The sequence below is a fragment of the Cnephaeus nilssonii genome (genome assembly GCF_951640355.1).
Source record: "Cnephaeus nilssonii genome assembly, chromosome: 3".
Classification (NCBI taxonomy): domain Eukaryota; kingdom Metazoa; phylum Chordata; class Mammalia; order Chiroptera; family Vespertilionidae; genus Cnephaeus; species Cnephaeus nilssonii.
The window spans coordinates 88,464,267-88,479,887 of NC_137074.1; the positions used below are offsets into that span (position 1 = coordinate 88,464,267).

A 15,621-nucleotide genomic window follows, 5' to 3' on the forward strand; every position below is an offset into this window, starting at 1 on the left:
GTTATTGAGTAAACTAAAAATGCTACTCCAGTGAACACAGGAATGATAAAGAAGGAAAACAGCATTATTGCTGATATGGAGAATGGTTTAGTGATCTGGATAAAGCCACAACATTTTTTTAAGCTACAAGTCTAATCCAGAGCAAGGCCCTAATTCTCTTTAATTCTATGAAGGTTGGGACAAGTGAGATAGTTGCAGAAGAAAAGCTTGAAACAAGCAGAAGTTGGTTCATGAGGTTTAAGAAAATAACCCACACCCATTACACAAAAGTGAAAAGTGAAACAGCAAGTATTGGTGTAGAAGCTGCAACAAGTTATCTAGAAAATCTAGCTAGGATAATCAATGAAGGTGCCTACACTAAACAACATAGTTTTCAATGTAGACAAAATAGCCTTATACTGGAAGAAAATATCATCTAGGATTTTCATAGCTAGAAAGGAGAAGTCAATGCCTGGCTTCAAAGCTTCAAAGGACAGGCTGACTATGTTGTTAGGGGCTAATGCAGATGTTGACTGTAAGTTGAAGCCCTTTTATCATTTTGAAAATCCTAGGGCCTTTAAAAGTCATGCTAATATACTCTGCCTATGCTCTATAAATCTATCAACAAAGCCTGGATGACAGTACATTGGTCTATAACATGGTTTACTGATTATATTAAGTTCATTGTTCATACCTACTGTGCAGAATTTATTCTTCTTTCAAAATAAATAGTGTTGCTCAATGAAATGCAACTGGTCACCCAATAACTTTAATGGAGATATATGAGATTCATGCTGTTTTCACACCTGTTAACACAACATTTGTTTTGCAGTCCATGGACCAAGGAGTAATTTTGACTTTCAAATCTTCTAATTTAAAAAATACATTTCATAAAGTTATAGCTACCACAGAGTGATTTCTCTAATGGGTCTTGGAAAACTCAATAGAAAACCTTCTGGAACAGATTCACCATTCTAGATGCCATTAAGAATATCTATGATTCATGGGAAGAGGTCTAAATATCAGCATTAACACAAATTTGGAAGAAGTTGATTACAATCCTCATGATTGACTTCGAGGGGTTCAAGACTTCAATGGAGTAAGTAGATGCAGATGTGGTAGAAAAAGCAAGAGAAGTAGAATAGAAGTAAAACCTGAAGATATGACTGAATCGATGCAATCTCATGAAAAAATAACTTTAATAAATGAGGAGTTGCTTCTTATGGATGAACAAAGAAAGTGGTTTCTTGTGATGGAATCTACTCCTGGTGAGATGCTGTAAAGATTGTTGAAATAACAACAAAAGATTTAGAAAGTACATAAACTTACTTGATAAAGCAACAGCAGGTTTTGAGAGGATTAATTTCAATTTTGAAATAAGTTCCACTATGAGTAATACTATCAAAAAGCATCATATGCTAAGAGAAATTGTTTGTGAAAGAAAAGGTCAACCAGTGCATAAAAAAATCACTGTTGTCTTATTTTAAGAAATTACCACAACCTCCAGCCTTCAGCACCTACCACCCTGATCAGTTAGAAGCCATTAACAATGAGGCAAGACTCTCCTCCAGCAAAAAGATTAGAACTCACTGAAGGCTCAGAAGGTGGTTGGCATCTTTTTTACATAATGCTATTGCACACTTAATAGACAACAGCATAATGTAAACATAACATTTATATGCACTGGATATGAAAAAGAATTGTGTGACTTGGTTTATTGAGATATGCAGTGGTCTGAAACTGAACTTGCAATATCTCCAAGGTATAACTGTACTGTGCATTTTTACTGAAATGAGTCAATTGTATTTTCTCTCTTGAGAATTACTAGGAATCAGATTTACTGATGCTTAGTCAGTTTTATTATCAAAACTTTGTAATTCCAGAAACCAACAAATTTAAAAAATAAGTCATGAAGTTTCTCTGTTTATAATCTAAATATTATAGATGAGTTCTGAAATATCTAACTTATCCTTAGTGCTTACTACTGTCGACACAAATCTATGTGCTTTTTAATATATTAACTCATGTATTTTTATATCTTAATTCCACCAACTTTCTCATGAATTATATATTATTATAGACCTGTTTAAATGAGAAGAACTGAGGCACATAAATACAATATTAATGTATATTGTAAAATGACCTTATTTAAGAAATGGGTAAATTTGGTTAAATTAAACTTAGAAAATGAATGTGGTATTAAAAAGAAAATGTTAAGTGCATTTGAATTTTCATACTATTTTCAGCACATTAATTTTGATTTGGGACCTTTTCCATTCTTTACCTTTAATCTCTTTGTCATTTTTGAACCATCTTATATCAGCTGCAGGTTTACTACCAGATGTTTTACAAGTCAGCTGCATCAAGTCTCCCTCCATAACTGGCGATGAAAATCCGCTAATTTGAGGCTTTTCAGGAACACCTGAAGTATAAACAAATGAAACATCCATCACCAGGGTTGGTTCATTCTTGTGACTATTATTTTTACAAACAAAAGTAAATTGGCAATAAGTTCATCAAGAACAATAAACAGCTGTATAATAACATTAACTGCTTATGACATATAGATATAGATAAATGTATATGTGCATATATATATATATATATATACATATGAGTATGTGTGTGTAAATATATATATATACACACGTGTGTGTGTATATATATATATATATATATATATATATATATGAATACCTGAAAGCATTTATTCAGTTCAAAGTAGTTGTTTAAATTGAAGTTTTCATGTAAAAATAAACTTAGTAAATCTTAAAGACAACCATTCAATATGTCTTAAAATTTACCAGTATAGGGATTCAAGAATAAACATTGCTTTCATTGGGGAAAAATAATTTACAAAGCACATTTATTTATTCTTTACCAAATTATAATTTAACTAAAATAGCACTTTTCACCCCTGATTTCATAATTCTGAAAGTCTAAAAATAATATTATCCTCTATGTATTTTATTCAAGAAATGGCATTTTGTCCAAGAAAAATGCAGCAAAAAGATTCATATGTAATTGCAACCATACTTACTTTTCTGATTCTTCTAAAGTAGAAAATGTCTCTTGATGTCATTTGCATTAGAAATTCAATTGTAGCTTTGTGGAGCATGATATGTGTTATTGTTAAAGCTAACTACTATTGCCATTTCTAGTGCAAATCATCCTATATAATAAAGAGCTAATATGCTAATTAGACGGGACCGGGGAATGACCTGCTTGAAAGACCTTCCAGAACAACCAGTGGGCAGGAGGTGGGGCCACGGGGCAGCCGGGGCTGCAAAGTCCTACTCTTGCACGACTTTTGTGCATCGGGCCTCTAGTCAAATCAATAAACAGATAACTAATATTCAGAGATAGCACATGGGTGGTTTAAATAATAGAACATTCCTCATGTCTTGGGCATTAATATTCTGTTATCATAGAAGAGGTTTACTAAAATTTCTTCTAAAATTATTCAATATTTAAGGCAGACTGAAATTTCTTTATTGTCCTATTTAATTTAGTTATAAATTAATAAAATGTAATCACGTTGGAAAGTACCAATAAGAGAAACACACATTTAAACAATAATAACAAAGACAAATGACAGGTCATCATACTCCAATTAGCTGATTAGTGTGTTTTTTTCCACCTTCTTATTGGCTTTAAAAAAATTTATATCATCCCACCATTTAATCAATTGAAATCAGCCAGTTGTTTATTCATGGTGTCTCAAGGTGACTCTCTACAGGACAATACATTCAACTTAGCAGTTGTTATCCTAAAATACTCCATTTTAGTGGTTATGTTGTCTCCTTAATGGCAAATTTGTAAATATTTTTGATAAAATAGTCTCAGTGGGACTTAGAAAGAAGCAAGTTTCTTATCCTATGTACAAAACCAATTCACTAGCTGAATTAACTTTTAATATTCCCACCCAACAGAACAGCATGTGTTAGTTCTTTTAAATGCAATGTTAGGCCTTATGTATGAAAAAGGAAGGCAAGGTAGGGACAAAAATATCCATCTTGAAATCCCTCTAACTTGTTCAGAACACAGGTGTGTTTCAATAAACTGCAGCAATTTCAGCTGATTGGGCCACTGACGTTTGTGGAATCACAGAGAGCTCTGAGACGCAACTATATTTCCTCTGAATCTCTATGAATGCGTTGCTTTTTTATGTCACTCTAACCTTTGGAAAAAACGGCTCAATATTTAGAGAATAGAAGCACAAAGAAGTTACAAGCTTCATGCACAAGTGACGTTATGCACTTCATTTAGGAATCTAAAAAAACTACAGATTTAAAAGGTGAGAAGATACATGGAAATGTCAGCTACTTAAATGCACTGAAACACATAAAGGGGTTAAATCTGAAAGCTATATCATATTAGAGAAAGCCATATCAAATGACTGATACGATAAAATGAATGAGCACCCTAAAAACATATTAAACTCATTATGCTCATTATTCTATCACTTATGAAAGGATCACCACATATACAATATATAGATGAGCTGCTATAAAGGAATTTAATTGAAAATCAAGAAACCTGGTGTCTACTGGTAGCTAAGAAATTAAATGGGTATGTGCTTTTTGAAGTCATAAAAATCTTTATACCTCCCTTTGTCTAAAAAATGGGAAGTGTGATTAAGTGATTTTTAAATGCCTTTTGTTAAAATGTAGCAGAAACGAGATGAAACTACATCTATTATTACGATAATTATAATATATACCTGGTATGTGTTGTAGTACTGACCTGTGTGGCTTAGTTGGTTGAACATTGTCCCATGCCCCCCAAAATTGCTGGATTGATTCCCAATTAGGGCACATGCCCAGGTTGCCAGCTTGATCCCCAACAGGGGGCATGCAGGAGGTAACTCTTTGATGTTTCTCTGTCATATTGATGTTTTTCTCTCTCTCTTAAATCAATTGTGTGTGTGTGTGTGTGTGTGTGTGTGAATGGTATTTTACAAGTACACATCTCTCAGTCTTATGAACACATTGTGTTTGTTCCTTGAACTTACCCAGAACAGTGAGATAGGCCTTGGAAGTCTTGACAGGCATTGTAAATAAAGAACAGGTGTACTGCCCTTCATCGGAGAGAGACACATCACTGACGCTGATACTCAGTTCATGCCAAGAAGCCCGAACCAGCTCAATCCTATTGTCCCTTAAAGCTGGAAAGAGAAAGAATTAAAAATATGAAATAGCAATATTAGAAAAAGTCAGTACTGTTAGACTGAATATTTTCAGCACAACATAATACACACTTCTTTGGCTGTACATCTAAATATTTACTGAAACAGTTTATAGGACAGTTTAAATATACTGAAATATTTTATCAGATTTTTTAACATAAAAGTAGAATTAGGTGCTCCTTAAGGTTCTCAGAAATAACTTTAATTAAATGATTGCATCTAGTACATTACTGTGGATGAGGTAGATGATATTGATAAAAGTGGCTTTCCTCCACAAAGTCTTTCATGAAATGCTAATGCCAAATAAAACCTATAGCCTTAACTGTTTTGGCTCAGTGGATAGAGCGTCGGCCTGAGGACTGAAGAGTCCCAGGTTCGATACTGGCCAAGAGCATGTACCTTGGTTGCAGGCACATCCCCAGTAGGGGTTGTGCAGAAGGCAGCTGATCAATGTCTCTAACTCTCTATCCCTCTTCCTTCCTCTCTGTAAAAAATTGATAAAATATATATTTTTTTAAATAAAAACTATAAACAAAAGGACTCACTTCTATGGACAGATAAATTTGGGAAAACTATGGCTGCTGCATTTCTTCCAAGAAACTAACAGTGAACATTAGCATATTAAAAGCTCTCCACAGTACAGATACCTGTTGAAGTTCATTTAAACCAGAACTGACATTCAGCTGGAAAGCACCTGTAAGGTACCAGATGTTAAAATCTCTTCTGATTCATTGGTACCTCTGCTGTACTGTCTGTTAAATATTTTTTATATATTCATTACTTCAAACCACCTATTCTGTTACAGAACACTTGTTTTCGCAGAAATCATACTTCTCTTCACTCAGTTTACCAGAAATGATTAAAAAGTTTAAACATCATTATATATCTCACTAAGTACAGCTATACAACCTGGAATTAAGCAAGAGGAACTGATGAATTAGTCTAAAACAGTGATGGCGAACCTATGACACGCGTGTCAGCACTGACACGTGTAGCCATTTCTGATGACACGCGGCCGCTGAGGCGGCCACATGCCGAGGATGAAACATTTGCTGCTCCTGAGGATGAAACATTTGCGAAATAATGCTTTTTTCCTCAAAGTGACACACTACCCGAGTTATGCTCAGTTTTTTGGCGAAGTTTGACACACCAAGCCCAAAAGGTTGCCCATCACTGGTATAAAAGGTAGAAAGAGAAAGGAGAACTGGTTAGCAACACCAGGTCCTAAGGAACAACATGGAAGCAAACAATAGTGAAAGGCAATGAAGACCTGGCTTCTACCAACCACAATGTCACAACAGAAAGTGGCTGAGGTACACTAATTTTTGGTGCTGAATAAATTGAAGTTCCAACAGCAACATCACAAGTAAGGGGGATCAAGAGGGAGCATCAGTGATAAGAGTCCATGGGAAGTGAACTATATCCCCAATGGGCTGGAGACTCCTTTCCCTACAAAGAGAAAATAGCTGATTGGAAACAAGGGCAGCAGGGCAGCCCCTGAAGTAACCAGCCTTAAATGTGATCTCTCAATAAGCTACAGGACTATTGACCCCACTTGGACCAACCAGGCAGTCTGGCCTGAGGGAGCAACTCTGCCCACTTAGGTGGCATCAGTAGACATCTGTGCAATTTCCAGTGGAACTAGACAACTCAAGCTGACCAAATAGAACTACCAAGATTCTGACAAATTTGTGTAACCACAGTCTGCGAATGTACTCTAGGATCTGTGTGCTAAACCTAATTAGGATGACTGCCTCATAGAACAGGACATTTAAATAGAGTTCAGAATCTTCTAACTTAATATCCAAAATGTCCAGAATGTAATGATTATGATATTTTGCTGCTTCTGCTGCTGCTGCTGCTGATGATGATGATGATGATGATAAAACTGTGGTCACACCAAATTCCAAAAAAATCCTAACTTGAATAAGAGAACATAATCAACAGATGTCAACACTGAGTTGAAATACATATTGAAATTATCTAACAAAGAATTTCAAAAGCTATTTTATTAAAATAATTTAACAAGTAATAAGTTTCTTCAAATATATTTTTAAAATATTAGCAAAGAAAAATAAGTTATAAAAATGAACCAAATGAGGGGGAAGAACCAAGATGGTGGAATATGTAAAACAGTACTTGCCGCCTCCCATAACCACTTCAAAATTAGAACAAAATACAGAATAACCATCATCCAGAACTGTCTGAAATCTGGCTGAATGGAAGTCCTAACTAAAGAATTAAAGAAGAAAGCACATTGAGACTGGTAGGAGGGGTAGAGGTATTGAATGGGCTGGTTTGACACCATGTGTGGCATTTTTCTTAATCAGGAGGGATATCTAGCTGCATAGCCTCCCATGAGGAGCATGAGTTCCCAGCCCCATACCAGACCCCCAGCCCAGGGGTCCAGTGTTAGGAAGAGAAGTCCCTGTAACTTTGGGCTGATAAAAACCAGTGGGGATTATGGCTGGGGGACATGGAGACTGCTGGAGTTCTAGGTGTTCCTCTTAAAGGGCCAGTGCAAGGACTTACTCAGACTCACTCCCTCTGAACTCCAGCATTGGTTCAGTAACTTGAGGGGATCCAGGAACATATGAGATGGATCTGGATTATCTGGTATTGGAGCAAGAACTTGGGAGTGGCTTTCTCCTATACAGGAATGCTCACAGTGGTCATTGTCCCTATGCTGAGACTTCCCCTTTCACAGAGCTGACTGGCAGGGGCCAAATCTGAGTCTCCATCAACCTGTCTTAAACTATTCACTTCACCCTGGTGATTCCTTGAGACCGCCCCCCCCTACCCAATTTGTAGCCTCACCCAAGCTTTTTGCAGAGTATTTCCATATGAATGACCTGTCCTAACTGAATTCAGACTTTCCTAAAATCTCTCAAACAAATAGCCCCATACCATTCAATAAGAGGCCCCAGGCCTGGAACTGGCAGAAGCCTGCATCATTTCACAGCTTGGCCTCTCCTGGGCACTTTCAAGACTAACACAAGTAGTAGCCATCTGCAGATCACTCGGTAGCTCCTGACCAGTGACCCCTGGCAGAACATAGGCAGTAGCTGAATTTGCACCATCAGGGGGGCTCCAGAGCAAATGCACCTGGGGGACAGCTTCAGACCATGTCAGATTATAATTCTACACATCCACAAGCAACACATTCATGGGGTAGACTCAATGAGCACCAAAGCCCCACTGAAGCAAGTCCTATTCCAGAGGGGTATCTCCTGCACAGCAGTTTTCCCACTGTAGTCACATCTGGTACTCAGAGCCAAGTGGCCCAGGGTCAATTCCTCACAGTGACACCAACAGCAATCAAGGCTCAACTACAATAAGACAGTGCACACAGACTACACAGGTTACTGGGAAGTCTGAGCCACAGGGCCCTACAGGACACTTACTACGCAAGGCCACTCTACCAATTCTAGGAGACATATCAGCTCTACCTAATACATGGAAACAAACACAGGGAAGGAGTCAAAATGCAGAGACAAAACAAACAAACAAAAACATGTCACAAATAAAAGAACAAAATAAATCTCCAGGGAAAACAAACAAACAAAACCTAAGTGAAATGGAAACAATCAAACTGCTAGATACAGAGTTCAAAACAATGGTTATAAGAATGCTCAAGGATCATAATGAGAGCTCCAAGAGACTTAGTGAGAATTTCAAAGATCTTAATGAGAATTTCAAAGAAATTAGTGAGAATGTCAAAGACATGAAAAGGGACCAGTCAGAAATGAAGGATACACTAACTGAAAAGAAAAATAATTTAGCGGGAATCAACAATGGAGAAGAGATGCCAAGAATCAAATCAGTAATTTGGGATATGAAAAAGCAAATACACCCAATCAGAAGAGCAAAATGAAAGAAAAAAAGAATCTAAAAATATGAAGATAACATAAGGAGCCTCTAAGATACCAATGTTCACATCAGGTGGGTGCCAGAAAGAGAAGATAAAGAGCAAGATATTGAAAACCTATTTGAATAAATAATGACAGAAGACTTCCCCTACCCAGTGAAAGAAATAAACTTACAAGTCAAGGAAGCACAGAGAGCCCCAAACAAGAGGAACCCAAAGAGGTCCACCCCAAGAAATAATAATTAAAATGCCAAAGGTTAAAGACAAAATTTTAAAAGCAACAAGAGAAAGCATTTAGTTACCTACAAGGGAGCACCCATACTACTGTCAACTGATTTCTCAACAGAAACTTTGCAGGCCAGAAGGGAGTGGCAAGAAATTTTCAAAATGATGAATAGCAAGGACCTGCAACCAAGATTTCTACCCAGCAAAACTATCGCTTAGAATTGAAGGTCCCATAAAGAGCTTCACAGACAAGAAAAAGCTGAAGTAGTTAATCATCACCAAACCAGTATCACATGAAATGTTGGAGGGTATGAAGAAGAAGAAGAAGAAGAAGAAGAAGAAGAAGAAGAAGAAGAAGAAATATGAACAAAAATATGTCAATAAATACATGTCTATCAACAATTGAATCTAAAACTCCAAATAAACAAACAAGTAATCTAATGAACAAAATAAACTGATGAATAAAATAGAACCAGAGGCATGAAAACATGGAACAGACTGACGAATTTCAGAGGAAAGGGGGGAGCCAAGGAAGAGATTAACCAAATAACTTATATGTGTTTATGCATTGCCTGTGGACACAAACAATAGGGTGGTGAAGACCAGGGGTGGGGCAGGAACCGTGTAGAGGGGGACAATAGAGAAAAAAGGAAGACATCTGTAATACTCGCAACAATATATTTTTAAAAGAACTAAATGAAAATTATAGAAATTAAAACATAGTGACCAAACTCACTGGATTGGCTCAGAAGTACAATGGAGATGACAAAGGATAGAATCAGTGAACTTAAGGACAGAACAATAGAATTTACTCAATCAAAACAAAAGAGAAAAGTAAATTTTAAAAAAATAGCAGAGCCTTAGAGACATATGGGGCAATAACAAAATATTCAACATTGGTATCATAAGAGTTCTAAGAGAGTTGGGCTGAATCAATACTTAAGGAAATAATGGTTGAAAACTTTGCAAATTTGGCAAAAGAGATAAATGTAGAGAATACAAAGACAAACAACTATCAAAGAGGATAAACCCAAAGATAAAATGTCTGAAATCCAGACAAAGAAAAAAAAAATCTGGAAAGCTGCCAGAGATAAAGACATATTACCTATAGGAGAACACCAATTCAAATGACAATAGATTTCTTATTTGAAATCATGGAGGGAAGAAAGAGTGGTGCATTTTTTCAAAAGAACTGTCAATGATTGATTTGTATCCAGTGAAACTAACCTTCAGGAAATAAATATATTCTTAAAAGAAGGAAAACTAATAACATATGTTTCCTGCAGATTTGTCTTAAACATTTTTAAGAAAGTTTATTTAAACAGAAAAGAAGAGGTCTTGGAGCATCAAAAAGGAAGAAAGAACAACTGAAAGATTAAAAATATGGGTAAGTAAATATAATATTGACTGCCCTACTCTTTCTGATTTTCTCTTATATACTGGTTGAAACAAATTATAACATCAATTGATGCCATGTTCAACATTTATAGAAGGAATATTCAAGAGAAGTATAAAATGAGTAGGACAAAGGGACCTAATGGAAGTAGGTTTCTATATTATACCCAAAATGGTAAAACATTGCTATTAGCGGGCTACAATAGTTCACATATGTATATTTCAGTACATGGAACAACTACTAAGAAAATATGCAAAGTGATGCATTCAAAAAATATAAAAATAAATTGAGATGGAAGACATTTATACAGTGTCTTTAAATAAAATTATAGAGATTAAGAAGAGATTAGTAGTTACCAAAGGACAAGGATAGTAAGGAGTGAAGGGGAGTAGGAGGAAAATGAATCCTATATAATAAAAGGGTAATATGCAAATCTACCAAAACACAGAACAAGTGGTCATTATGACATGCACTGACCAACAGGGGGCAGACGCTCAACACAGGAGCTGCCCCCTGGTCGTCAGTGTGCTCCCACAGGGGGAGCACCACTCAGCCAGAAGCTGGGCTCACTGCTAGCAAGTGTAGCAGCAGTGGCAGGAACCTCTCCACCTCTGTAGCAGCGCTAAAGATGTCTGACAGCCATCAATGGGACATTTCCCAAGGGCTCTTGGACTGTGAGAGGATGCAGGCCAGGCTGAGGGACCCCCCAACCCGAGTGCCTGAATTTCGTGCACCGGGCCTCTAGTATGGTTATAAAAGAACAGCACATAGACATTTTTTTTTCTTAGTTTAATCCCTTCACCCTTCTCACCCAGCCCCCAAAACAGTCTCCTTGGACAGCTGTCAGTATATTTTCTGTATCTATGTCTGTTTCCACTTTGTTAGTTTTTTGTTTTGTTTTGTTTTTCATTAGAATCCACATAAGAGAAATCATATGGTACTTGACTGTCACTGACTGGCTTATGTCACATAGCATAAGACAATAGTATGGTGATTGCCAGAGGGAACAGTATAGTGAAGAGAGGTAGAAGAAGGTAAATGGGGTATAAATGTTGATAGAAGAAGACTTGATTTGGTAAACATAAAATAAAATATACAGATGATATATTATAGAATTGTATACTTGAAACCTATGTAATTTTATTAACTGATGTTACCCCAATAAATTCAATCAAAAAACGAACAGCTCAAGGAATGCCTGTAGTGATGAAAGTATTTTGTATCTTGACAATGGCGATGGATACATGAACCTACACATGTAATAAAATGCATGGAAATAAACACACATACACACACAAACATATAAAAATGATGAAATCCAAATAAGACTGGTGAATTATATTATTGTCAATTCCCTAATTGTGATGATCTTTGCAGTATTTTATTTCACTGGAGGGTATATGAGATTTCTTTGAGTTATTCGTACAATTAGATATGAATCTACAATAAAAACACAATTAAAACATTTTACATTCATTTGATCAAGTATGGGAAATTATGAGGATATCATAACTTAAAATTCATTGTACACATTTGCCATCCAGGAGGAGAGAGATCCCAAGTGCCATAAAGTCTTAAATTACTGAAGCTTCCCTGGGTGCTTTCTGAAAGAGTAGGCATTATAAAATATTAAGATTTGGGGAAACTCTAAATTTTCATGACTTTAATGTATTTTTAAAAACCATCCTCTCACACACTCAAATAACACATACATTATGATTGTAGTCCCTCTGCTACCATTCTCTGTTGACTCTAATTTCATAAGGAGACATATTGCAAATATTTTTAAAACTGATTTTTATTGGATATAAAATATAAGGCAACTTTGATCATGATTGTGTTCGCAATTCCATTAGGATACACAGGCATTTTCAAAAATGTCTCTTTCATGTTCTATCTCCTAAATATCCTAATATATATGCCTTGTTCAGATGCTACAGGAAAACAGTGGGGCACAGATTTGTCATTTCCCCATAGGACTTCATGCTATTTCAACTGCTTTTCAAAACTATGATTTATTTATTTTTTTTTAAAATATTTATCACAATTTCTTGGTTTTTAAAAAAGAGGTCACCAAAAGGGAAAGCCCCCGGCTCCTGCCATGATACTGTACGGATAAAACCTGTTACACACCCACTGTGCTCCATTTCATTTCCTCTAACACAAGCCCCACTGACAAAGAGATAGAACTTCCAATGTTAGTGAATTTTGGCCAAAGAAACTTAACTCTTTTTTCCCTCAGTTTATTTTGTGGAAACTGTATAACATCACTGAAGACAAACTGAATTACTCAATACATACAAATAAAAATTTTACATTTAAATCATTTTCTTCGAGTAAAGCTAAAAGTACTGACTTTCGAATTAAATTATCTGCTCTAGGTATTTATATGAGGTCAAATTTTCTGTGGATACTAATTCTTGATTCATTTCCATATTTGGAATAAGATGAGAAATGAATAATATCAAGTTTTTAAAGTACCTTAAAATAAATATACAATGATATAAAAATATTTTTGGTTTGGAATCCTTATGAGATACTAAATATTTTAGTGTCTGAAATGTCTCAACTGATGAAGCTCACCAATCAGATAATATTTTGAGTTGTTTTATGATTACTCCCAGCCTTGACTAAAAAGAGTAGACTCTGAGAGGCAGAATACCTGCACTTTTATTTAAACTCTGTTATTGATTAACCATAAGAATCTAGGCAAGTCACTTAAATATGATGCACCTCAGTCTACTGATTGTTAGGTGCAGGTAATAATTTAGTAAAAGTGTAAGGAATATGGTTTAGAGAAATGAAATATATGAATATATATCTAAAACCTAAAAACATATTCCCCCAAACCAAGAAACTGACACAATTGGTATTGTTTTTATAATAATAAATGATTATTTGTTACGTAACTATCCTTGATAATTCATTTGCCACAACAAAAGAGCTGCTTAAATGAACATTTTAAACACATCTTACATTTACAACATTCATCTTTTCCAGTTTGTAAATATTTATGATGTCATCCGCAGTTCACTTTATCATAGCATTTCAAGTATGAAAGAATACGGGAAAACCTAGAATAGTTCAAAGAGGGATATAATATAACTCAGTGGGTTTCCTGTGAGCAGGATCTTTGTCTTGCTCATCTCAGCATCCTGCACCATCACTATCTGCACAGGGGGTATTCCGTGAATGGCTATTGAATTGAAACTGAGAGCCAAACTCTGTCTGTACATGATAAGAGCAGAGGGAAAAAGAATGGAACTAGGAAGTCCTCTTCGATATATCTCCACAGGCTTCCCCATGGGAGAGAAGAAAAAAAAAAAGAAGAAAAAAGGTGTCCCATTTAGACACTGTTGAGCATTAAAAAGTTAGAAATATCATGCTACAAAATTTTTTAACAAAATAATAGTTCTTTGGGAAATGGTTTGAAACACTGAATGAGTGATCTCTGAAACTATTGTCATGCTACCTTACAGTTTCCAAAAGAACACAAAAGGTAGTAGTTCACCAGAGCCAATTTATATTATTTAACTTCTACACAGTAAGTCCCAACTATATAGTGAAACTAAATAAAGGATTATAATATTTTCAGTGGCAGTGAATATAATCTTTAAAAAATTCTTTGAGAACATAGAATGTTCCTCATTATTTAAATATCTTTCTAAAAAAACAAATACTTAGTCCAGCTGGTATGTATCAGTGGTTGAGTATTGACCTATGAACCAGGAAGTATGGTTTGATTCCCTGTCAGGGCACATGGTCTGGGTTGCACACTCAATCCTCAGTGTGGGGTGTGCAGGAGCAGATCAATGATACTCTCTCATCATTTATGTTTCTATCTCTATCTCCCTGTCCCTTCCTCTCTGAAATCAATAAAGATATATATTTAAAAATAAAATAAACACTCAAAGATTTAATTTAAAATAAAGATTTTGACCATTATCACAGGAATAACTGAAGAAAAAAATGAGAATTTAAAAAACAAATAAAAAATAAATGAAGATGTGTAATAAAATGTTGAAAGATAATTGTTCACACATCATGGAGATTAAAAATGAGCTAATAGGGTAAGTAGGCTACTCTGAAGTCATGCCTCATCAGATATTAGGTGCCTGTCACCCACTGGTGAGGTGATTTAACAGATTCAAAACTGAGTTCTGGAGGATTTAACCTTAACTGCAAATAAGAAGTGTGGACCAATGAGGAAGAACATATTAAACAGTACTTAACTCTGGATAAAAATATATTTTCAATATGCCACTGGTTCTAAATGGTTTATCAATCATTCAAATGCATATTTGGGATTTGTGCAAAGTAAAATAAAAATTCCTAAGAAAATTACTTGGAGGATTTTAGTTACACTTTATAATTATTTCTAACAAAAGTTACTAGCATAATTAATAAATTGTATATTAATTACTTTTAAACCAATTAACTTAATGATATTAGTACTACTGAATTTATCTGGCATTATTCATTTAAGAATCCAATAGCAATTTGTACATATTTGCTTAAGAAAGTTTTCCTTTCTTAAGAGTTATGACATTTATAAAGGTGATGATATACTTCTTACTAGACACATTTTCAAATATCATTAAATTGGTTTTCAGTGAGTAATAATTCATGTCACGTTTTAGAGTGCTTAAATAATAATAAAAAATATTTCGTGATATAATCACTTTAAAATGACTACTAAAATGCAGCAAGTAACAACCTCATTGTTTTCACATTTTTTTCCTGGTTCATCCATTTAACCTAAAACTTCCCCAAATAAGTATAATGTTATATCTCTGTATTTTCCACCAGGCTTCACACATATTATGGTACATACAGTACAGATGCTCATTAATAATTTATTGGATTAAATTTAATATGTGTATCATCAGTCTTTTTCATATAACCTATATATATGAAAGGCTAATATGCTAAGTGCCTGACCGTCTGACTAGTCACTATGACGTG

The 15,621-nt window shown here is 35.1% G+C and overlaps 1 protein-coding gene across 7 annotated transcripts in view; it reads right to left on the reverse strand.

Annotated features, from left to right (window-relative positions):
- The window catches only part of CADM2 (cell adhesion molecule 2), a gene marked incomplete at its 5' end in the record, with an annotated part of 1,250,256 nt that overhangs the window by 173,385 nt on the left and 1,061,250 nt on the right, over window positions 1-15,621 (reverse strand). For 5 of the 7 annotated variants that reach the window (XM_079767300.1, XM_079767298.1, XM_079767302.1 and 2 more), the window contains 2 exons: window positions 2,264-2,401; window positions 4,994-5,146. The exons of 1 other annotated variant lie outside the window; for it this stretch is intronic. In XM_079767300.1, coding sequence (XP_079623426.1) covers window positions 2,264-2,401; window positions 4,994-5,146 — 291 coding nt within the window. The remainder of the gene's footprint in view (window positions 1-2,263; window positions 2,402-4,993; window positions 5,147-15,621) is intronic. One more of the 7 variants, XM_079767301.1, reaches the window with a different exon arrangement.